Here is a 25471-nt window from a genome sequence, read left to right as displayed (position 1 = left end):
CGGCACAGAGTAAAAAAAATATTTACACAATATACAAATCACAATAACACAATTTCAGATAGAATACTCCAACTTTGTACATTTCACCAATTTGGAGGGTAGAATGTGGTAAAGGTGCGAACACACTATTGTGTTTTGCGACACATCACTATACAATAATGTGTCCGCAACTTGTCTAGATCTAGAATAATGGTACAGGCACACTTGTAACATCATCGGGACGTGCGTTGAGTCAAATTAAGTTGTAGTATTTTTACTAAAAACAGTATGGAAATGGAATGAGTGAATGGCATGTGCGTTTTTGTTACTATTTTCATCAAAAATTACTAAATCATATAATTAAACGCAGTTGTGTTTTTTTAAATGTAATTTATACATCTTGTTTATGCCTACAAACACACTATCCAATGTTTCGCTTTGTCGGGTAATAATTTATGGTTTTATGGTTATAAATGATATCTACAACTTGATTTTACTCAACGCGCGTCTCGATGTAAGACGTGTTACAATTTACAAAATATGTGTTTCTGACATAATTTAGGATACATCCAATAAAACTATTCGATCAGTAAGAAATTTGGAATGTTTACATTAGGTATATCAATATAATTAGAAAAACAATTTTACCTAAAAGTTAGTTGTTAAGCCCGTGGCGGGAGTAGCTATTTCTCATAAAAATATCTATTTCCATTTTTTTATAATCCTGTCTCAACGTTGAATCGTGAATTTCTCGAATGTGGTTTTGAACGCCAACTAAAAAGTTTCAGAAATTATTATATTTTCTTAAACTTCGTAACCTTAAAAATTAAGGAAATTTTGGAAAGTATGGTAATTTGAAAATACTGCCGTTTAAAACCCTTTAAGTCATAACTCATAATATAATCTGTCCTATAATATAAAGTAACAGTAAAATGGTTTGATTTTTTAGTACGTCAGAAATAGTTCACCCGCCAATTTCTAAAAACAATAACTTCTTTTCAACACAGCTACAACGTCGCTAGAATTTTTACTGGCTTTCTTTAAATTCAACATCAATATTAAAAAGCCGTTCTAATAAATATAAAACATTTTGGCTCCGTCCAAAAGGATTAGTGACACAAACTTTATTAACTAACCTCGAAAAAAGCTTTAAAGACGTGTTCAACAGACCAATCAGATTATCACGTTATTTCTCAATAATCTGATTGGTCGAAAACATAATGTCTCTTCTTGATTCTACTTCAATACAAACGCACCCTTACAACTCCAACAATAAACTCCTTAACAGATTGACGCCATCTTCAGTGACTCATTTGGTTTTTTGTTAACCTACACCCAATGCTTTGTTGCTAGTAAACGTTTATTTATAAAGTTTGTGCCAAATATCCGTAAAGCAGTACCGAAAGCCGAAACATTATAAACAGTCAAATTTTCCTATAAAATAAATCACCAATCGAATTTCAATAAATAAATAATTTTAAAATTTTCTAATATGCATTCTAAGCCGCATCGTTACCAATACATATTTCGTCGCTTTGGTGGTGAAGAGAGTCAAGCCACAACTTGGTTCAAAATGAGATAAGTATTCTATTATAATTAAAACAATATGATTTTTACGGTGGTGAATAGAGCTAACTGCCTGTAGTTTAGTTACAAAAAAAAATCAAAAAGGTGAAAAGATGTTAATAGAACTACTATACATTACTTTTTTTATAAAAAAGAATACAATCCGCATAGATTAGTTAACTTCTTGAAATAGTTCAGTGGTTGTAATCAGTAGTGAACAAAGTCAAGCCGCATAAATCATTAGTTTTTGAACGAACTCTGCATTTAAAGCGCCATTATGTATGGCTTGACATCTGTCATGATCTGTCAAAAATGCCTTATTTCGCGCGTCGGCGTTCCTTGTAATAAGCATTAATATTATGTGCTATGAGTTTGCGATTTTACTGTTTTATGTTGTCTATTTTGCTTGTTAAGTTTCTTGGATTTGTATTAAATCTATTGAACAAAAGACGAGACGGCAAAATGTCCAACTATAATAATTATCGCTCAAAGTTAATATTGAACATGGTAAACAATTCCAAGAACTCGAGTGATCGTGATCAAGTATGTAATCAAGACGGCAAGCATGACTTAAATTTGTGCCTGCAGCTCGATCAGTACCAAGAACAATATTACATTGAAACCCCTGTCTACATGGATCTGGATGTAATCACAACTGGTGAGATACGTAGACCTTTACGTAATTAGAACTTATAATTGTTATTATGCCTTTCTTTTAGTAGCTACTTACATCCTTTTTTTTTTTCAAAACATACCATTCTCTAAAATCAGAATCTCAGTTTTATAATTTCGAGGTAAACCACAAATAATTCAAGAATAATATTTTCACTGCGTCCACCTTGTTCCTGCTAGTATCTTCATGCCATCAAATAAATAAATATATATGTAGTTACATACTTAGTTCAGTTTTAAATTTAAACAGGTAACTGATTGTTTTTCTGTTTTTAGTAAGCGAAGCAGCTTCTTATGAATGTCCTGATACAAAGAAGTCAAGTGACCATGTTCAAGTATGTGATCAAGAAGCCACACAGGACTCTTTGTGCCTGAAACTTAGTCAGTGCCAAGAACTTGACGGTGAAACCCCTGTCATGGATCTGAATGTAATTACTACTGGTGAGATTATTACTCTCTTTGAGTGATTATTAAGTTATTATTATTTAAGTATAATAAATAAATTTTGGAAATACTGGTGTGGTTCCAGCTTATTTTAGACCACCCCAAATCTTCTTGTGAGTATTATTTAAGGTGACTAAGGGAATAAAGATTTCTTATGTAGTGTCCTTGTGGGCAAAAAGATAGCTACTTATCTCCACTTGACATGCCATTCCATCCTAATAATTTAATGCTTATTGCATTGCTATAACTTCATTCTTAAACATTGAGCTAGTTGTTGTACCAATGACAAGGGATTACAGTCATGAGTTTATATAATATGCATGTATGTTATTCCGTTAATAAATACTTCATTAATAATTTTATTTTTTGTTTTGTTCTAGCTGCACAGCAGATTGATGTAGATTCAGTTGATCCAGAAACAAAAAGCTCAAACAGACGTAATAATACTCCAGCTTACTCTTTTGTAGATGCTGAACAAGTATTATCAGATTCTGACCCTTTCGCTCAATCAGATTGTTCAGAAAATGATCCATGTTATATACCAGAATCAGAAACTTCACATTACAGTGATAGTGAACCTGAAATAGTACAAAGAGAACAAGAGAATTTAAGAAATAGTAGCCAAGATCTTCAAGAGGTTGAAAATAGTAATAGTGAAACAGTGGAAAACATAAACAGCCAAGAAAATAATACCCTGACACGAAAAAGGAAATGTGAACCTCAAACATGGAAGAGAAACAGAAATAAAATACTGAGACTTGAAGGTAAAGAACATACTTCTCAGTCAGGTAAAAAAGTGAGAGCAAAAGCAGTTAAACAAGTACTCTGTTAGTGCCATTATAAATGCAATGATACATTTACTTTGAATGATAGACAGAAAATATTTGCAGACTTTTTGACTTTAAAAGAAGATAGAGCCAAATGGGCTTTTATAAACAGCTCAGTTCGTAAAGAGCTACCAAAAAGAAGATACAAGTCAAAAGACTCTAGTTCAATGGCAGTTGATGTTCCCGATAAGAGAAATTATACTCATGTTTACTTTTTGACATTAAATAACAAAGCTCATCAAGTATGCAAGATGTTTTTTCTTGGTACTTTAGACATATCAGCTAAAAAAGTTGAAACTGCTCTCAAAAAGAAAATGGATAGTGGTGTTACTGAGCATGACAAACGTGGATTGAACCCTGCACCAAATAAAATTTCTGAAGAACGTAAGGATATAATCCGTGATCACATCAAGTCCTTACCTGTAGTAGACTCTCACTACTGCCGAAGTTCTTCTATGCGAAAATATCTACCATCTGGCCTGACTGAAAATCGCTTGTATCAAGACTACATCAAGTATTGTGAAGAGAACGGAGCATTACCTGTATCATCTTATTATTATAAACATATTTTTACTACTGAGTTCAATTATGGCTTTCATAGGCCAAAAAAAGACCAATGTGATTACTGCGCCCAATTTAAAAACAAATCACCAGAAGAGAAACTCCAGGAACAAAGTAACTATGACTTACATTTAATCAGAAAAACAGAAGCTAGAGAACAAAAAAGAGAAGACAAGGCAAGAGCTAAGACTGATCCAACGTTTCGTGCTTACACTATGGATTTAGAAAAAATTTTACTTACCCCGCAATTAGAGATTGGTCAACTGTATTATAAGAGAAAATTGAAAACTTATAACTTTACCATATATGATCTTGCTAAAGGCACTGCAATTAACTACATGTGGCATGAAACCAACGGTACAAAAGGAGCATCTGAGATAGCCACATGTATTTGGAATCTTCTTTCTGAACTACCACCAGAGGTGACAGAAGTAACATTTTACTCTGATACTGCTTCAGGACAAAACAGAAACCATATCATTTCTGCCATGTTCATTAGAGCACTTTGTTCATTTCCAAATCTGAAGATTATAAACCAAAAGTTCATGGAATCTGGACATTCCGAAATGGAATGTGACAGTGTTCACTCTGCCATTGAATCAAGGGGTAGAAAGATTAACATTTTTGTCCCAGATGGATGGTATACTGTAGCAAGAACGGCGAAGACCACTCGACCTTCATACGTCGTAAAGGAGATGGAATTTAGTCAATTTCTTGATTTTAAGTCATACAGCCAAAAATTAATAACAAATAAAAATAAAGGAGATAATGGAATCATGAAATGGCTTCTTGTTAAATGGCTGCAATATAGACGTGAAGAGCCCATGCATATTTATTACAAAACTCAGTTAAGCCAAATTGAATTTGAACGACTATTTATTCGCCTCAAATCAACTCGAAATAATGAAGAAATACTAGCCTCTGAAGTAGCTAATCTGTATACGTGTGGCTTAAAAATAGATGCCAAAAAACTAAAAGACTTACAAGATCTTTGTAAAAAAGGTACAATCCCTACCTCTTACCACGAATATTACATGAACCTTATTGCTTCAGGTGATGATATTGATGTTACAGAAGATGATTGAATTTCTTTATTGCAGATTTTTAACAATAGTGTATTATTTCTGATACAAAAATATTTAAAAAATAAAGCTATTAATCTTTTTTTATGTCTACCAATTACTACCAACCAACCCTGAACCTATCAACTATTTGTATATATAAATAGATCTATGACACTTGTATCTTTTTACCTCCCTGTTAGTAGATTATTTTCAAAATATCTAAATGGTGAAAAGAGCCAAGTGCAAAATAACAATTAACAGAAAAACTAGTTTAATAACAAAAACGATTTATGTACTGAAAATACAAGAATCATGTTAAGCAAAACCGATGCCATTCTTATTAAAATCTAACTTACGGTTTGGAAGATATGGACTAATTATTATTTTTTGTTAAACCTTGCCACTTAATTGCTCATTATTTTGGAACTTGTTATGTGTGGGTTGACTCTCTTCACTACCAAAGCGACGATTTGCGTTGTGCTGAAAGTATTCGGCGCTGAATTTTTTAATTTAACGTCCAATACCGTCGAAAATTTGTATAGTGCATGCATTTTGAAAACTCACTCGCCATATTTGCTTTTTATGTCAACTATCATGTCAAAAATACGATCTAAGTCCTTATTTCAATGGTAAACCGTCCTTATACATGACAGTTGACACATATGACGAGTTCTCAAAATTTACGCATTATACTTCGATACATTAATTTGACATTAATGTATTTTTTTTTAAATACGTTTTTTTGGTGTGGACGCAGCTTAATACAGAAAAATCTACATCATTAGGGTAAGACTAAACGAGCGTAATGTTACAACTTCAGACCTGGACTACTAGTTTTGTATTCACTGTAACAACTAATTTTGCATCGACATGTGCGATATCAAATGCAGTAGAAACTACGGGACTTTACGCTCACTTGGCCTCACTTTTAATAATACTTTCCAATAAAAAAATAAAATCCGCGTCACTTAAAAAGAATACATATACATATTTATGTGACAACGCTAAGCTGCTGTACACAAAAACAAACTTGCGCTTTTCATTTTACATTTTCATCTAATTAGAGAGTTTGAACTGACATGACTATCACCTTATTCAAACGCTAACAACATCATCTCTTTCTAAAGCTCTAAGGGCCAGGGCACATATGGCAAAGCGCAGCGTAGAGCATTTTTCACAGTCAAAATATTATATCGACATTATCCTCATTAAAATAATATTAAAATCAATTGTGCATCCGTGCGGATACTCGCGCATCCGCGCGCAGTCCCGCGCGTGCTCGCGCATTATCTGCTACTTTACGCGATTAGAAAACTTCGCGGGCATGCTCTGCGCTGCGCTCCGCCATGTGTGCGCCAGCTTAAGGTTGAAATCTATAGATCTCACTTTGACTTTGCTTAACCTTAAGTTTCAGGTTAAAACGAGACAGATTTATGCCAGCGGTATAACGCTGTCTCATTTTAACAGTAGCTGAAGTCTAAGCAAAGTCAAAGTTCACTCTATAGATATCAGCTGAAAGTTACCAACATTTTTACCTATTTTATTAATGAAGTTAGGAAGAGGTGCCAAGTGCTTGTTAGCAATTGAATTTGGTCATAATAGTCCACATTATAGTCACACGTTACTTAGGGACCCAGCCCGATTTTTTCTTACTTATAATAATAATTGTTCATACTTTAAAGCACTCTCAAATTTCAAAAGCAAGGTTTTGAACACTCCAATCTTCAGATTTATTTTATTTATTTTGATAACTAATTGGTCAGCTTTATGAATTCCGGTCAGGAAATTTGTATTGCAAGCAAAAATGGTCAAATGCTGACTTTGAATAATTACTATGAATAAAATCAAGACATGATTGTTCAAAACTTTTACATCGAGTATTTATCAACTTTTTTATCAAGATAAATAAGTATAACATCATTCCAAATCAATTTCAACTGTTTTTAGTGAGATAAAAACCATACTTAATACTATAAATCGAAAGTGTGTCTGTCTGTCTACTAGCCCTTCACTACCCATCTGTTTAACCGATTTCAACAAAGTTTGGTACAGAGATAGCTTGCAACCCGGGGAAGGATTCAAGTTTTTTTTTGTCCCTAACTTAAACCTACGCGGACAAAATCGCAGGCATCGTCTAGTATTCAATAAGTTACTCGAAAAATGTCGCATAACTTATATTAAGTCCATCGAACTTAATAAAAAAAGCATTACATAATAATCTTAAACATAATAATCAAATAAAATCACAGCATATTTCTCTTACATATGTAACTTCGAGAATTTGTTTTCAGGAAATATAATTCAAAGACCACCGCCGCACATTAATGTTTTAAACTAAACTAAGATGACAGCTATACATATATTGCTATCTCTTTCGTAATGCTCCCTGTGGAAAGGGATGGCATTAGATTTAGGCTTATCGAATTAAGTTTAAAAATCGTGTACAAGAGCACTATCCACAATATTATATTTGAAAATTTGTGGTGTACTTTGTCTAGCAAAATTACACTTATTTATCTTGTCATGACAATATTGCGTCGAAGCAACTTAAAATCTTGACAACCGAAAAGGTTAGAGTCTTCGACCGAATAAAGTTAATCACGTCAGGACAAAATTGCAATACCACCGTTTCCACGAAAACGACGACTACAAACTCAACCACACAACGACTTGCATTCATACCTGAATTTAAAAAAAAAGAAATTAAAAAAAATACGGAAGGAACCCTTTCTAAAAATTAGTTAGTAAATAAATAAATTAAATATATTGCAATTGCGTCCAGCCCAAAAGCTACAATAAAATATAATGCATAATCGCTATATTTGCTCTGGGTCAATCGTCATGTCATACCGTTAGTACGGTAGGTCGATTCCTGCATCAATCATTATTACAATCGCAATTGTTCTGATTGGCTGAATTTATGGTATTCTTGTTGCAACAATGCATTGTAGCCAATAGTGAGCGACCGTCAACCAATCACAGGTGATTGCGATCGTGATATTGTAGCTGTCATTCTACCGCCATCGAGCCGCGGCTAACCGTACTTTTAACATGACAGTTGACACAGAGCAAACATGGCGAGTCCTTTCTCAAAATTTACGCACTATAATGCTTTTTATAATGTAAACAATGCCACGGCTAAAATTCAGTAGGATGCACGAAAGATTATGAAGATTGGCTAGGAATTGATAGAATACCTTTAAAAGATTTAGCAACTAATATCTAGATTTGAGAGTGAGTATGGAGACTGGTTAGGAATTGATAAAATACTTTTCAAAGATTTAGCAACTGATATCTCAGCTGAAATGAATTAAATCAATCTATCTGGAACCTGTCAATAACAACTTACTAACTTGTTAGTGCAAAAAAAAAAATTACGAGACATTTCTTTGCGGTTAATAGCTTCCTTTTTCAAAAAACTATAATATTTGTCAAAAAAAGATCTTACAATTTCTGACAGAGAACAAAGTTGCTAGGTAACTTAACGACAGATTACAGATATTTTAGCGTTTGAACTATCTCTCAGTGATATTGAGATGAGTGTCGTTCAGAGTGGATTACAGATAGATTGATTATTTAATTTCGACTGTAAATATCTAACAATTTTTAGGGACGGATTAATTTAAATAAGTTAAAAATTTATAGAAAAAGCGTACAAAAAAGAAATATGATCCTGGAAAATAAATTTCAACGCCTTGGTTGTATATAGAATATTAACTCCATGACTTTGTTTCTCCGTCAATATACCATATTTCAAGACTTCAAGAATTTTATCCGTGACATTGTCAATGGTTAGTTACTCATTTACAATGAGTTACCCTTATATAAATACAATTATTTCATACATACTATATCAATAATAACTCAGCTTTCCCATTGATATGGTTCATGTTAGCTATACAATAAATACATTGTACTACTGTACATAACAAGCGTGTTACAAATATATATTAATACTTAGATTTTGTTAATATAATAAATAAAATAACTTATTATTTAATGTTAATTATTTATTATATACTTACGGGATGATAGTCAAAGAATTGATTACTATTTTTACCATAGTAAACTATATACCCGTATTTTTTCGAAACAAAGTCGTTTTAATATAAATTTCTAATTCGATCTTTCTATTTCAAAAATACCTACCTCTATTCATCCTCCATTCTAAAAAGTAGCTAATTGCAAAAAGTAGTATGTAGTTGCAAAAAAATTTTGAAAAACTGGTGTATCTAAAAAAGTTTGCTAGGTAGTAGGATCAAACTGAGAACGTAACTTAAAACCCTCTTTAGAAGCATCGGCTTTTCAAAATTTTCGTAATTTTTGGTGATAACTCAAAAACAACTTTTTGCAGTTTTTAGAAAAGGGACGGTATTATCAAATGAAAGGACTAATGCATCGCGTTCAAGATTATTGATCTGTCATCCCCATACACTTACAGATTCACGGCCGGAATTTGAGAGCACATGCTAGTTAGTAATATAATATCAAAACATATTTTACATCAATTCTTTGCATACCACCCCAACCATTATTGCAATAAGACACCATATATCGTTAGTATTAAGGTACACATTCGATTAATTATCCTAGTAGTGAGTTAGGGTGAAAATGAACATTGAGCAGAAGTGGGATTACTTTATAAAAAACTATTTAAACAAATTGTTTATCCATTAAGGTATTTGTACCAATATGAGATTTAAAGCAATTAAGTTTCAAACTAGGAAGTATGGAAAAAGATAGACGGAGTCATTTTGTTGAAGATAGTGAAGAATCACACTGTTATTCAATACAACAAATTATTGTAAATTGAGTAAATACGAGATTATGCACAACGTGTATCTGCAATTTTGCATTCTACAAACAAATTAAAGGTAAATCATATGTATGCATTTAAAAAGTTCAAATTAATGTTGTTTTATAAATCACTAACAAAATACTGAAAGTAGTACTTTGGTAAACAGTTCACTATTTTTCTGTGCGAATTGATCTATTGATATGAAAAAGTGTATTAACTTTATTTCTATTTGATAATAATTGACTGTTTAGCTACAGGATATAACTAAAATTATATATGAATTATGTTCAATTATTTCTAAAGTTAACTGTCATTCATCTGTTAGACACCTTTGCTCTGACGGACAGAGCAGATAGCTGTTTATCTGCTCTGTAATAATCTCTGTAATATTCAAATATATAAGTCAAATTCACCCAAGTGGACTCAGAGAGCTCACTTCGCTCATACAAAAATAAAATTTAATATATTAAAAAATAATGCTACATACGTCTATCTTATTCCATAGATCCTTGATCATTTTTATTTCAGTCCAAAAATCAATCCACCCATTCCCCATACACCGGAAAGGACATTCTAAAGGCTCGAACACACAACGCGTGACGGCAAACGCAAGTGGCTATAAGACATTTTAATACGAGGAACTGATTAAGGCGTTCACACTGTGGAGCGCGCATAAGAGATATCTGCTACGGTTGTGCTGCGCAGTGATGTACAGTCGGCCTCAAAATTCGAGTAGCAACTCTGCGAAACTATTGCATCAAAAACCTGTCGCACTTATGACCTTTTTCTATAAACACGCCACACACACCTAATGCATGTGCATAACCGTGCCACGCGAATGTGCTCATTAAGGTGCTAAACGACTTACGGCTTTAGACTGTACTTCATACAGTACCTTGTATTATAAGTCTAGACCGAGGATCTATACTCGGACTGTCGTAATTGATGTTAGGTACCGTAGCGCGTTGTGTCCTTCCTAGTATAAGTTTGCACATTTCGATAATGTTGATAGATTTTGAGTATCGTACCGCTAAAATATCTAATGGATATAAATAGGAAGGATATCTACAGGAAATACTAGAAGGAAGGAAGGAGGTATAGATGATCTAAAATTTGTTGTTTTGAGGTTAGAGTTAGCCCATATTACTGCCAGCAGTACAGCCAGTGCCCCAAGCGGAAACTTTGCAAAATATATAAAAGTTTATAATAGATAGTATTACGATTTTGTAGACCGATGGCTTAGTTCACATTTGCACTAACTACACAATTGTTGATTTTGCAGGCGAGCTATTTAAAGTTCAGATATGATTATCAAAAAATTAGTAGATCATTTCAGTAGTTTTGCATTTGACCACAATTCTCAATCAGATGGTAAACTGTATTGAAATGATCTATTTTTGCGCTGATGTCTGAACTTTAAACAGCTCTCCACTTTACATTGTATAGTTAGTGCAATTGTAAACTAAGCCATCGATATTACAGACAGCATTATGGCATGGTAGAGCCCATAATACCACCTGTTCCCGTACAACATTAAAACGGAGTTTTAGGTCCAATTCACTTTGACGTTATACGGTTTCGATACTCGAAATCTTTTAACGTTATCGATATGTGAGAACTCATACTAAGTTTCGAAGCCTCAATACAATAATAAATAAATATATTAATAAATTAGTTATAGTAATACAGTTGTGAGTGTTGTGCATTACCTATCGTGGTGCTTGTCGAGGAGGTACTCCTTGAAGCGACGAAGCAGGTGCTCCGATAGTTGTGTCACCTCGGGCCATTGCTTGAGCACCATCACCCCTACCATTACCGCTAGGCTTGTTGTTAGCACACGCACTCTGGGACACAAGAAGATCATAACATTACTAGATGATGCCCGCGACTTCGTCCGCGTGGATTTAGGTTTTTAAAAATCCCGTGGGAACTCCTTGATTTTCCGCGATAAAAAGTTGAAAATTACATCAACGCAAGCTGCCTCGGCACTTTTCATACAAATCGGTTAAGCGGATGGGTCTTTAGGAATCTCCTGGGAACTCTTTGATTTTCTGGCATAAAAAGTAGCCTATGTAAATTTCCGGTATGCAAGCTACCTTGTATCACATTTCATATAAATCGGTTTAACGGATGGGCCTTTAAGAAAACCGTGGGAACTCTTTGATTTTCCGGGATAAAAAGTAGCCCTTGTAATGTCCGCTAACTCTGTACCAAATTTTATTAAAATCTGTTAACTGTGGAGCCGTGAAAAGCTAGCAGACAGGCAGACAGACAAGATTCAAGATTCTAATTTCCAAAATTCTTTTCTTAACGGATGCCTACGTCATAATAGCCATATGCATTTTAAGTTACGTTTAAGTTTGGGAACAACAATCGTGGAACCTCTTCCGTGTTGCCACCCGCGACCTCCTCCCCTCCCTTGCCTCCTCCATCAATCTAATTTACCTAGAATATTATAACAGTGACTTACCTGGTGCGTAGGAAAGGCATGGCCACTCCAGCGACCGTAGCAACCAGTAGTAACGCCAGTTGCAGTAGCGTGATGGCAACATTAAGAAGTTTGACGAGTAGCAATCTAGGAGGCAACGCTGCCGCCCCTCCCGCGTCGCCACCCGCACCCCCCGCCCCTCCCCCGCCGCCACCACCCGCCATCCATTGCTCTAATTTGCTAATCTGCAACACAATCATTTTTGTTTCATATCAGAACATTACGGTAATAAAATAAAACCTGCATTCCTGAGAGTTCTTCATGTTAGTCCGACAGTATACTGAACATCTATCATCATCATCATTGTCCACAGCTGGACATAATGATTTCCACACGCCACGGTCTTGCACCGCACACCAACTAAATCGAGGGGACCCTGCGACTCGTTTGATGTTGTCTATCCAACTAGTAAGAGAACTTCCGAATTCCAACGCTGCGCTTTTCATTCCAATGCGAGGTCGCCATTTTAGCACCTTGAGACTCCAACGTTTTTCGAACTATGTACCATGCCCATTGCCATTTCAGCTTCGCAACCCATTAAATTATGTCGGTTTGTCTGGTTCTCCTACGGATCTCCTCATTTCTGATTTGATCACGTAGATAAACTCATTAACGTACATACATTTGTATTTTATTCTACGCCATATTTTAATCAGTTAAAATTATCTGTTAGAAAATGTGTAGGATATACTTTTTTCAAATCAAATCACGTTAGGTTCTGTAGAGAAACCAGAATTGCCATTTATCTGTTACTCACTTTAGTTTGACATAGATCTAACGCCTCGTGTATGTCTCGTATTCGCTCTTCACTCTGATATTGTACTTTTTCCTCTACGTCCGTCAGTGCTTGTTTTAAATTTTCTACCTGGGAACAAATAAATATTTTTCATAGTTCTAGTAATTGTTTACTTTTAAATCCATACTAATATTATAAATGCGAAAGTGTGTCTATCTGTCTGTCTGCTAGCCTATCATGGCCCAACAGTTTAACCGATTTTGATGAAATTTGGTACAGAGTTAGCTTACATCCCGGGAACGGGCATAGGCTACTTTTGGAAAATCAAAATGTTTCTACGGGATTCTTAAAGGCTGATCCGCTTAACCGATTTAAATTTGGTACATAGCACATTTGGTAAATAATTTAGCACCTTAATGGTCATATTATTATGCACATGCGTTAGATGTGTGCCAGCGTGTTTATAGAAAAAGTTATGTGCGACAAGTTTTTGATGCAAAAGTTTCGGGGAATTATTACTCGAATTCTGAGAGCGACCGTACATAATGAATGAAAGTACTAAACAGACACTGACCTCGTTTTGATGCAGTTCAGTGAGATCATTGATTTGCTCCTCCAGCCGCTCCGTCTTGAAGCGCTCCTCTTGTAACGCCGCCGACAGAAATGATACCTCTTGTGATAAGTTCTGAAATTATATCAACACTCATGTCAGCTAGCTTTTTCCTACGACTTCGTTCGCGTGACATTTTTTATAGCCTATAACACCCGGGAATAATGTAGCTATATATCAGTGAAAGAATTTTCAGAATTGGATAATTAGTTCTGGAGGTTACACCTCTAATCAAAACAAAGTTTATAGCTCTTTTTTATAATATTAGTTAGTATTACTAAAGGTTTCAATGGTTATAAATTCGGACATGTGCTTTCCCAAAATAAGTAAATTACGGGACAGTAGTATTTTAAGAAGACTTCTTTTGCATGATTGAAAGGGACATTTCAAAGCCTTACATAGATGCTTGTGCATTATAATTTTGAGCAGATTCCGTGAAAATACTGTTTGAAACAGATAAAAGATGTACAACTTTAGTACCACTTATCTCTTTTTTTTCAATTTCAACCGTTCGTAGCGCTTTTTGATAGATGGTAATTAGCAAGAAACAGTTAAAAATTATTTTGCTATAATCCGCCACCAGAAAAAATCTGTATGGTCAAACATGCAGTTACAAGCTAATGGTAATTAGGTAAAATCTATTATAACCGTCTAAAAATTCTTCCTAAAATTGTAGGCCATACCTTGAGCGCGTCCATTTTCTCGGCTAACCGTTCATAGTCCTCCCGTCGCTCGCGCAACTCGTTCAGGATCGGTTTGATGCTGAAGGTCGCCTCCGACATGTTGTTGGAACCCGACTGTGTTGGGTACCTGTTGCACAGTAGAAACCTTCATTTTTTTTTAATTTTTGTCTGTTACTGCAACTTTTAATTCTGCTGAACACATTTTGGTGATTTAACTATAATAATACCCAATAAGTCGTAATTTAAAATTTATTCAAATAATAATAAAGTTATATTTAATTGTTTTGAAAGAATTGCTTTTCACTCGAAATTTTAGAAACTCCTTTTAGAGTTTAGAATAAGTTTATTTAACGACAACATTGCAGAGAACTGTTTGATGGCGACGCGCGACGGCGCGTGGCGTTTGCAAGTCAATAAAATTGAACTAAACCAGAAAACATACAAAATTGACTTTATGGGCATTTTTATATATCTTCAAAGTAATAGTTTATATACTCACTCATGCCTTGAATATATTCAAAGAAAGCAGGGAACAAAAACGCCACATTAGGGAATTTCCAAACCCGATCCGAAATAAAATACAGCAAGTGCTTATACGATCGTGCAACGTGCAGCAAGAGAAGCAAGTAGTGTGTGCCACGCAAGACTCTGTTTAACATTAAGAACATGTGATTGGCAAAGGCCCGGAAAAAATGTGAGCCCAGGCCTCATGGCCAACGCGCCATTTTCATAGGTAACCACTCTATGGAAATAAGCTTTATCTACGCATAGAATAGGAGAACGAATTAAAATTTTATACAAGTATTTTGTAGTTTTCTATAAAACTCCTGTCACAATTTGTTTTTGGTGTAAACATTATATCTGTAAGTATGTATATTGTATAGAGTGGATGTTTAGAGTTTAGACCTTGGTGTAAATTCGGTGTTATCAGATCGAGACCGGGACCGATGTTGTATTAGAAAAATAACTATGGCTGCGCGTCATTCCAACGGCTGTCATCTATACTAATAAATAAAATTGGAGTGTCTGTCTGTAATTTCGAAATAACTACCACATATTAAGGTCATATGGTTATTTGAACGATACTATAACTGAATCACACGTTTTTAAAATTTTTGTCTGTCTGTCTGTCTGTCTATCTGTCTGTTTGAAAAGGCTAATCTTCGGAACAGCTGAACCGATTTTGACGGGATTTTCACAGAAAAGTAGAGAATTAACCAGGGAGTAACATAGGCTACTTTTTTAACCGACTTTCAAAAAGGGAGTTGTGTTTTTCTACCTATGTACATCGAAATTTCCGAGATTTCTGAACCGATTTGCGTCATTTCTTTTTTAATCGATAGAGGAACTTTGCGACATTGTTTCATAAAAAATTTGGATTCCAACTCCGCAATCCTGATGCTGCAGGGGATCTGACCAATCCACGCGGGCGAAGCTGCGGGCATCAGCTAGTCTCTTATAAGAGAAATTTAAGGCTGCAGCGCTAAGAGTGAAATGCACTTTATTGTATCGTTACAAGAATCGCCACTTATGTAAATGCCTTTGCAGAGTTAAGCTTCTGAGGAAGGCGCTATGTATTGTGGTATTGTTGGTGGACTGTTGCTGATGGCTTTGCCGTGCAAAGCTACCTCCCATAGCAAAATTGCATGCTGTAAACCTTAGGTTTGCGTATACTCACGGCGCTCCTTCACTCGTGACGGAGGACGAGGGCGAGGCCTCGGGCGAGTACTTGTGCGCGGGCGAGGCGGCGCTGGTTGCCGCGCGAGGCAGCGTGGAGCCCCGGCCTCCCTCGCCCGCCTCGGACGCGCGCGAGCCTTCCGAAGACGCGTTCGCTGCATGTTGTAGATACACTCAATACACATAATATGACCGTGCTTAACTAAATAAGCTTTAGTGCCCATTTGGTTATACACATCTCTAAACTTTACAAAGTTGACAGGTTCAAATATATTTAGTTTAAACTGACTGACTCGTCCCAGCTTCATTCAGATAAGTGGAATTTCTAAATCTCGAGTATCTGGACCCAGCGGCTGTACATTCATATTATGTCGGTCAGTACTGGTCAGTTTAGTTTATAGAATCGTGTACAACCGAATGCCACCTTGGCCCAAATAAAGGATTCAAATATTTAAAAAAAAATTAAGTACAGTTTTGGTTAGTATAGTTCGATCTATCGAGCATCTCTTTTTGGCGGCTGTAAAGTGAGCTGTGAGGCGTTTCTACGCAGGAAGGTACAGTACGGAAAGACAGTGACGAAAAATATGTATAGCAATGCCCAAAAAATGACATTGCGACGCGACGCGATGCGACTAGTAACTAGGTATCTTCTCAGACGCCAACAAGTTTGAATCATACTTACTGTACCTAGCTTTAAAAACCCTAAAAAATCGCTTTTATTCATAATTATACAAAAACTATCGAACCACCTAAACATTAATTTCCACTAAATCATGATTATTTTATAGTTTTCTATGCTTTCCTATCTATTAAATTTTCATGCATATTTTTACAACTAGCATGCGTTCCGTGATTTTGATCATCCTTGAAATCGATTATTTAAAAAAATACGTTCTAAACCTCTATTAAAATAACGGATAATAATCTCAAGGTAAGAAAAATAGCGGAAACAAAGTGAACAACATGTATTTATGATTCAAATGGTGTGACAAGATAAATGCCCTTGTATGCAACGCTTCGATGACTCGGAAACCAGTATTAGATAACCAGTAGTAGTTACTACTTATTATTACATGACTTCAATGCATACATCATAATTCATAATGTAAACAGCGAAAAACCAGTGACTTGAAACGGTATGATCGTGCAATAGAATTTAAAATAGATAAATACTGTAATTTGCAAAAAAATACATCAAGGCAGTAAAATAGAAAACTAGATAATAATCGTAAGAGTACACAAGCCTGAACCAAAAATAAATAAATTGATATACCTAATAATATTTGCAACGAAATTTTATTAATGTGACTAATTCCGTTATCTCATAACTTAACTAAAACAAAATGACAGTCTCTTATAGTGCTCTTTGCGGAAAATGGTAGCACAAAATTTGGAACTGTTAATTTTGTTTAGAAATCGTATACAACAAAATTAGACACATTACTGCATCAAATAATTATACTTAATTATACGAATATACAGTACAGATACTAGAAAAAACTAAAAGAGTGAAACATTTTTATTCCTTCAGGGCAGTATGGGAAAATCTAAGTTGGTGGTCCCTTATTAATTAGGTTCCCTAAGATCTTCGGAGTTCAGACGGTACTCCTCAAGCTCGACAGTATTTTGTAACTATAGTATTAGCAGTAGGTATAGTTTGAAAGTCGGCATAGTTTTGTTTCTAAATCTCAGATTTCCTCATCCTTGGATCGGTCGAAATCTATTGAAACCTCTTAAACGCGATTTTTCCCCATTCTACTCCGAGTAAAAACGCTTGCATAGAAAAAAATAAAATATATTGTAGAAGTGTATATAGTGTATAGAAAATATAAACTAGCATGTATTTACCTCTCAGTTCCGCGTGTTGTGGGGCTGGCGTGCAAGAATGAGACGGATGATAAGCATACACGTTACATTGTGAGACAATGAATGAATATTATGAGTTATGAGTTATAAGGCTAAGCGAACACCGGCTAAATATGCTAACATGTGCTAGCATTTTTTAAGCTGATCGAATACTATAAAATGCATTGGTCGATGTGGTGAAATGAATTATGAAAATGCAAATTATGTGCATAATAATAATAATTGAAAGTCCAATTTAAACATAGGTATCTAATTTACTCAGAAGTCATACTAGAGATTTTTAATTTGCATAATTATTATGTAAATGGAAATCAGTAGAGGTAAAGAGGTAAAGATAGTGAAACGTAGAATGAATTCCTAAAAGTCGCGATATGTTGAAATTATTCTAAATATGACAGATGTTCTCGAAATGTAAGGAATTTAGGTATGAATTATGTAAAGATGCATGAATAGTAAATAATATAATTGAACAGGATGACGTTACATCTTTGCAAATGCAAAACAATGGATCTTTAAAAAATCATGAATAGTAACAAGGCTAAATATCACTTGTTAAATAAATCAAGTCAAGAGTGAATAGGCAACTTCTAGGCAAGCGCGCTCCATCTTAGGCTGCATCATCACTTGCTAGCGAGTCTGATTGCAGCCAAGCGCTAGTCTATATAATTTAAAAAAAAAAAAAAAAAACAACACTAGGCACTTGTTTCACCGCCGATATTCAAGGAGAAACGAGCTAAAAACTAGAAACGAGTTAAAAAATAGCCTATGTCCTTCCCTGGGATGCATCATGCAAGCTACTCTGTACCTTTTGTCAAAAACGGTTTAATAGATGGACTGTAAAACGCTAGCAGACGGATAGACAGACAGATAGACAAACATTTATAATATCAGTATAGATATGGATTAAAAGAAACTGACTTTAATTAATAATGTGTAGTGATCAAACCCTCAATGAATAGACAGACGATTTGTGACCTTAGATTTTATATCTCGATTACAAAGTACAAAAACTGGTGTTTAACTTGTTTACACATTTTCACACGATATCCGAATAAATAAGGTGACACTTAAGTCAAGTACCAAACCAAACCTAAGCCGATTAACTTAATTGAAAAAAAAAATATTACATACATTTCCGTCGGCATTTCCTGCACTTTTTAAAAAACATCGCACATCGTACGCTCACATGCTAACATTTTATAATCCTTTACACTTCACGCCAAAACAGTCTATGAACCTATATGCATAAGGACTATTATCGCCTTGAATGTGTTAAGTTAATAAAACAATGTGGCCTCTTCAGAGGATCCGATACAACTAAGTCACAAGTAGTATTAAAGTCGACTTCTCGGCTTGTCTATGCTCTTGATATTGGATCTTTTATCTTTGGACTATCTAACATAACAGTATAACGACCTTGAAATGTTAAGATAAGAAAAAGTATGTGTTTATTTGCTGGAAAACTTTTTTACTAGTCTACGGTATAGTTTTATTTCTGTTGTTATCTTTACTGAACGTGAACAAGAATACCTCTATTATTTGATTTATGTGAACATGTCATGACTAAGAAATGACGCAGACAAACATACAAAATGAACAGTACCTATGCAACTTAGTAAGTAACTAAGTAACTTTGTAAAAACTAAAAAGGTATATACAGTACCTATGCAACTTAGTAAGTAACTAAGTAACTTTGTAAAAACTAAAAAGGTATATACAGTACCTATGCAACTTAGTAAGTAACTAAGTATCTTTGTAAATACTAAAACGGTAAGTATATTGTGCTGTTGTTTGCTTCTCAAACAGTAATAGAAATTCTATCAATAAACTACTGAAATGAAATCTCAGATCTCTTTAGATCCCCGATTTTAAGATGATGTGCTAGTAGATACCTAGTCGACAATATTTTCTAGAGACAAGTTATAGCTAGTTCCGAACGGCCGAATACTGGAAAAAATCTTAAAGCCCTCCAATCGACTGGGTGATTAAATTTTTTGTCATTTTTGTACATACAAAATGTCAAAATCAGACACTGATCCTGTTTCATAACCAAATATAATTTCAATAAAAAAATGCCAAAGCAAGTCCAAGCGAATAAAGTTTATTTGCCAGCAGGTCGTTATATTAATGATGTATTAAAACATTGCAGTATTCGGACGTAAGGGTACAAAGACAAACAGATTGATTTCTTATCAAAATATGATGAGAAAAATACGAAAAAGTCGATAGTTAATATGGAAGTGACAGAATGGTGAAGTTAGGCACAAAATGGCACTACGCGACATACTTACAGGGACCCGTGTTTTCTGCGAGACAAAACACGAATATTAACACATATCACACGTACATACGGACGATGGGAACTAGCTGAATTTGATATTATGAGATGACATAATATGGTGGTGTCAACATAGAGCGGAGATAAGGGCAGCTTAAAGCAGTCACGATTCACGACTGATCGCTTCAAGTTGCGACTGCATAGCCAAGTTTACCCGAGACCACTCGAGCAGTTGAGATCGCCCAAGCTGCCAGTGTATTGCCGCCCGTATCTGCTTAAAATATTGGACTATTACCAAACTGTGATGCAATCAATGTAATCATCGGAATTCTTCAGTCTTACCTTTCCAGTTTTCAAGCACGCATTGATAATACCCTAAGATACGATTTGAAGATCAATTATTAAACCAATATAATAATTTATGATACATTTGGTGAATCTTATATTAGCTCATACGCAAGAGTGAGGATTTAGTCACTGTGATCTTTAAATCGTATCTAAGGGTATTATCAATGCGTGCTTGAAAACTGGAAAGGTACATTGCACACAAAGGTACAACAATTGCGATGATCTCAATCATAAGCTTGGTAATAGAACAAATTTTAAGCTGGATTATAAAAGTATCAGCATAGTCCCGAAGCATATACCAAAATCAAAGCTTACTTTAGACGACTTGCGAAAGCCAAATAACATTAAAAATCAGTGCGTAGGTATGACATATTATTATGCAACGCAAAAATCTCGCAAGGCGTCTAAAAAAGCACGCCGACATAGCAATAGAATCGAAAAGAATAAAGTAACATACAAAGAACAAGAAAGCTTTTGTTCCCAATTTTTTTTTAAATTCCAAACATTGCATTGTCCATACAGTCCAATTTGGGTGGACGGATCACTAGCGGTTTTTCTTCAAAAACTCCAACGAAAGTTTTTCCAAGTTACAAAAGCAATGGACAAATTACTTGTCCTGATATCTTTGATGCTGATATTGACTGTATAGACTGGAACCATGTTGTTGGCAAAGCTTCCCAAAAAACAAGGAGCTCTTTGTCCGCGGGAACAATCTAGGAGCAAGATATCCGCTATACGGAAGAACATCGTTCATGTAGTTTGTGACATTCGTATCAATACTGCGATATCGTCACAAACATCGTTGTTTCCGTTCCTGTGTAGTCTCATACAGGATGTTTTTCTTATGATATTAGACAGTACAGTACTTATGCTGAGATCTATAGAGCGCCCTTTGACTTTGCTCAGGCTGTTAAAACGAGACAGCGTTATACCGCTGGCATAAATCTGTCTCGTTTTAACCTTAGATAAAGATCGGCGAGTTGTGCGATGTTGTCAATCGAAAAACTTAAGAGGCGTCCAGTCCCTCAGCTGGCTGGCTAGCTTCCGGGGGGGAAGCCCCCGGGTGTATAATTTTTATGACATTAGATGGCAGATACAGACCGACAAGTTGTAAGATGTTGTCAACCAAGAAACTTACGGAGGTCTAATATTGCGATGACGTCACGAACATTGCCATCCACGTTTCTATTGTACGTGACAGGTTGAGATAATAATCGTCGTATGAGGCGGGTAAAGGGGGGGGGGGGGGGAGGGGGACCCGTACGCCCGCTCATCCCGGAGTGGGTTAGCGCAGGGGTTGTGCGGGGGTGCGGGGCATGATCCGCACAACCCCTGCCATCCCAACCTGTCGCGCACTATACATCGGTCCTATAATATAGGGTGTGTTTTTTAATGATATTAGATAGCAGATACAGACCGGCGAGTTGTGCGATGTTGTCCGCGGAGCCAAAGCGGTTGGAGCGAGAGAACAGATGAGCGAACTCGCGCGGCGCGGACATCACGCTGCCGCCCAGACCTGTGATGCCATCCCGAATGTTGCCGCCCACATTCCTGCGAAAATCGTTATTTATAGCCTCAATAGCTCAACGGTTAAGGAGCGGACTGAAATCCGAAAGGTCGGCGGTTCAAATCCGACCCGTTGCCCTATTGACGTACCCATTCCTAGAACAAGCTTTACGCTTAGTTGGAGAAAAGGGGAATATTAGTTACAACTAACATGGCTAATATTCTGTAAAAAAAAATATTACCAAGAAAATCTTCAGTGTAGACGATTGCAAGCGTTTAATTTGAAATGTGGTCATTGCGAAGAATGTTTATACCGACACTCGCTCACTGTTGGCTACAATGCATTGTTGCAACAAGACTACCATAATTGCGATTGTAATAATGATTGATGCAGGATTTCCGGAATCAACCTATAGGATTCCGTAGAACCAACTTTAAAAAACTTCTAATCGACAAAATGACGAATATACGCCAAAAGCTCCACGACCAGAGACGAATTCTTATAATAATAGGTGTAGTTTAGGACTACAACGAAATTATACCACTGAAATTCCTGCAATGACAAATCATTGTATCCGTGATAAAAATTAATCCTGTTAGCGCAAGTCAAAGACATAAATGAGATGTTAATGATCATAAAGTTAAGATACTTACTTCAAACCTTGCCCCATATCTCGTAGAACCTCTCTAGGTTGTCTATGGGACTGCCCACTTGTGCCGTGTTGCTGCAAAAAAGATATAAAAATTTGATTCTGCTATTGCTGTATCTTCATTAAAAGTAGTTGTCTGACTTATTGATAGGTATCAACATACAGATTAAACTGCTGGGTCTGTTAAGTTTTTTACACTTAGAAAGGACTTGCTTGCTTGCTTAGCTGGACTAGACTGGTCGGTTTCGTTATTCGTATAGATTATTTCAGTGTAACATACATTGTACAAGTGTAAAATAACTCTAGACCCAGGTTATACGTACCTCCCAGCTCTTGATCCGTTTGTTATAACCGTCAAGCTTCTTCTGTAGCTGCACGATACAAAGCGCGCTTTTCTGGTTCTTCTTTTCGAACACTGCCTTGATGCGTTGTAATTGTTGTTTGTCCGCGTTCGCCGCTAACTTCAGGTATTCATTCACATTGTCTGGGGACAACGTTTAATACGGTGAAAAGCGGCGGATGCTTGTACCAGTTCACTTGTCATTTGTAAATTTAATTTAGATCCAATTAAATAATTCAATTTTCTGTGTAACCTCCTTGTTTTCTCACCACAACCTTGATAGAGAACATGGCACTACCATAAAGAATATTAGAGAGTATCATCTACAGTCCGACAAGGCTCTTTTGGCGCGTGGCCAAAATCGGAACTAAAGCCGCCATTCTAGAGAAGTGCACTTGTTGATAGTTTGCTGTGTCGCCATAAAGCAACAACTGCGCCCTCACTCAAGTGCCAAAAGAGCCTAAACCATCACCAAAATTGGGTTATAAGGAAATTGGGAACAGATTTTTGAATTTTTGGCTACTTCCAATTTTCCGACCTCGTTAATATTTTGTACACAAATGGTTTAGATGATAATATATTATAACACTTACCGTCCCGTATAGTCTGCTCCAGGCGGATGAGATCCTTGGTGCGCTCAATCTTGCTGTTGAGATGAGCGATGGCGGCCTGCGCCTTCGCTGACGCTACGTTGCCAGCATCGCTATCATCTGTCGGCACCACAATACACTCATTTATATACTAATATTACTAAACATCCTACACGGTCGTTTCCTAGCCTTCTTACAAAACTTCACACTATAAACCTTAGGCTAGGTTTACATATTCAATATAAAAGATGCTTTTTACAGTCGATCTACGACGTCGAGAGACGTCTTAAGGTCTACACAGCAATCCTACGGAGTCACAGGATCGAAATGGAGGAGGGATTATACAGATCGAATAAATTGGCAAAGCAAACTTAAATTATTTTTCTTATGCCTAAAACTTGCAAGAATTTTTAATATTTAAGAAAACCTTCCTTAAACTATGAAATAGATTAAGTATTTCCAAACATTTCTATTTTAGAATTTTGCTTTTTTGGCGTTGTGCGTGATAAAAATTCATGCGTTACGTTTGCGTGTTTACTCACATACTAGAGGTATCGTTTCATGTAAACAATCAATGTATAATGCACAGGTTTGATATTTCGCAACCGATTCCGCGATTAGATATGGCGGAGCACTTAGAAATCTCTTTCGTTTCAACATTTTTTCGGCATACAAAGGGCCTACATAATTTTTGATTGACTTGTAATTAAATAATAACACTCTTAAAACGTACACGACACGTATTTACACGTCGACTGAATTTATGGAAATAGTTTCATATCCCTATCGCTTCATGTTACTTCATTAATGAGGAAAATAATAGGGAAATCTATTTGTATAATAACTAGGAACATTTCCACAGTACAATGTTTTTTAACCGACTGCAAAAAAGAGATTTTCAGTTCAATCTATTTGTATGATTATACCTATAATAATAATCAACTTTTTATTCAGAGTAACAAGGACTCAATATTGTTAGTAGTACAAATCTTATTCTATGTTAACCTATGCCCACGATTTTCTAGCTTCTGATTTCATCGATCTAAATGCTGTTTTTATATACATCTAACGATTTAAACAGCTTTCGTCTATAAAATTCTCAAATAAATAAATAATATTTATTAAACCAAGAAAAATTTTGCACCATGGAATCACTCTTAGGTAAACACAATAAAATACTCAGATAGTGCTATTTTCGCAGACTTATTAATATACTAAACGATACTAATGATTGTTACACTAGAGGTGAATGAACGTTGCGTAGATAAGTGCCGCGGGGTCAATTCCGTGTCGTAGGCGGGGCGGTAACGCCGAGTTTTGCACGTTATACATGGTGGGTTTAAAAAATTCTTAATCACTAAAACTACAAATATAAGGCTTAAATAAATGATTATTATTATTGGTAGTTTTTGCTAGCATTCTAATTACAACCTCTATATCTAAACCTAGACGCAAAATCCGTGTCTCCATTGGTGATGACCATATTTTAAAATTACTATAGAAGTTTCTGAGATTAGCGCGCACAGACAAATAAACTCGGTAGAGCTTCGGAGAGACTTTGTTTTGTATAGTAAAGTAATAAAAATATTATATTATTAGATTATATCGATTTACTTGCGTATACAATTATAATTTGCAATAGATAGGAATTAGGATTGGTAATTACCTTGATTATAGTCTCCATCCTGACCTGTAAAGCAGAAGCATTAATTTATTGGCTTATAACTTTCTTACTACTACTTCTATACTACCACTATTAGTATAGGCTATACTATACTATAGGCTACT

General features: G+C 35.5%; 1 protein-coding gene across 10 annotated transcripts in view; it reads right to left on the bottom strand.

Moving 5' to 3' along the window:
* Positions 1 to 6740: 6740 nt before the first annotated feature.
* The window catches only part of LOC123877251 (transmembrane and coiled-coil domains protein 2), a 38392-nt gene continuing 19661 nt past the window's right edge, over positions 6741 to 25471 (bottom strand). Inside the window, exons 5-18 of one of the 10 annotated variants that reach the window (XM_045923811.1) lie at positions 25350 to 25373; positions 23687 to 23803; positions 23077 to 23237; positions 22758 to 22828; positions 22015 to 22148; positions 20263 to 20277; positions 17954 to 17977; positions 16107 to 16260; positions 14429 to 14573; positions 13710 to 13820; positions 13157 to 13264; positions 12382 to 12584; positions 11621 to 11755; positions 6741 to 7795 (exon numbers count right to left, since the gene is read on the bottom strand). In XM_045923811.1, coding sequence (XP_045779767.1) covers positions 7768 to 7795; positions 11621 to 11755; positions 12382 to 12584; positions 13157 to 13264; positions 13710 to 13820; positions 14429 to 14573; positions 16107 to 16260; positions 17954 to 17977; positions 20263 to 20277; positions 22015 to 22148; positions 22758 to 22828; positions 23077 to 23237; positions 23687 to 23803; positions 25350 to 25373 — 1430 coding nt within the window. In that variant the 3' untranslated portion in view covers positions 6741 to 7767. Of the gene's footprint in view, positions 7796 to 10209; positions 11756 to 12381; positions 12585 to 13156; positions 13265 to 13709; positions 13821 to 14428; positions 14574 to 16106; positions 16261 to 17953; positions 17978 to 20262; positions 20278 to 22014; positions 22149 to 22757; positions 22829 to 23076; positions 23238 to 23686; positions 23804 to 25349; positions 25374 to 25471 lie in introns of those variants that run through there. The other 9 variants (XM_045923812.1, XM_045923813.1, XM_045923815.1 and 6 more) reach the window with 9 other exon arrangements.

Source organism: Maniola jurtina, chromosome 23 (assembly GCF_905333055.1).
Source record: "Maniola jurtina chromosome 23, ilManJurt1.1, whole genome shotgun sequence".
Classification (NCBI taxonomy): Eukaryota; Metazoa; Arthropoda; class Insecta; order Lepidoptera; family Nymphalidae; genus Maniola; species Maniola jurtina.
The sequence above is the reverse complement of the archived record's forward strand: the minus strand, read 5'-3'. Positions and strand labels throughout refer to the sequence as shown.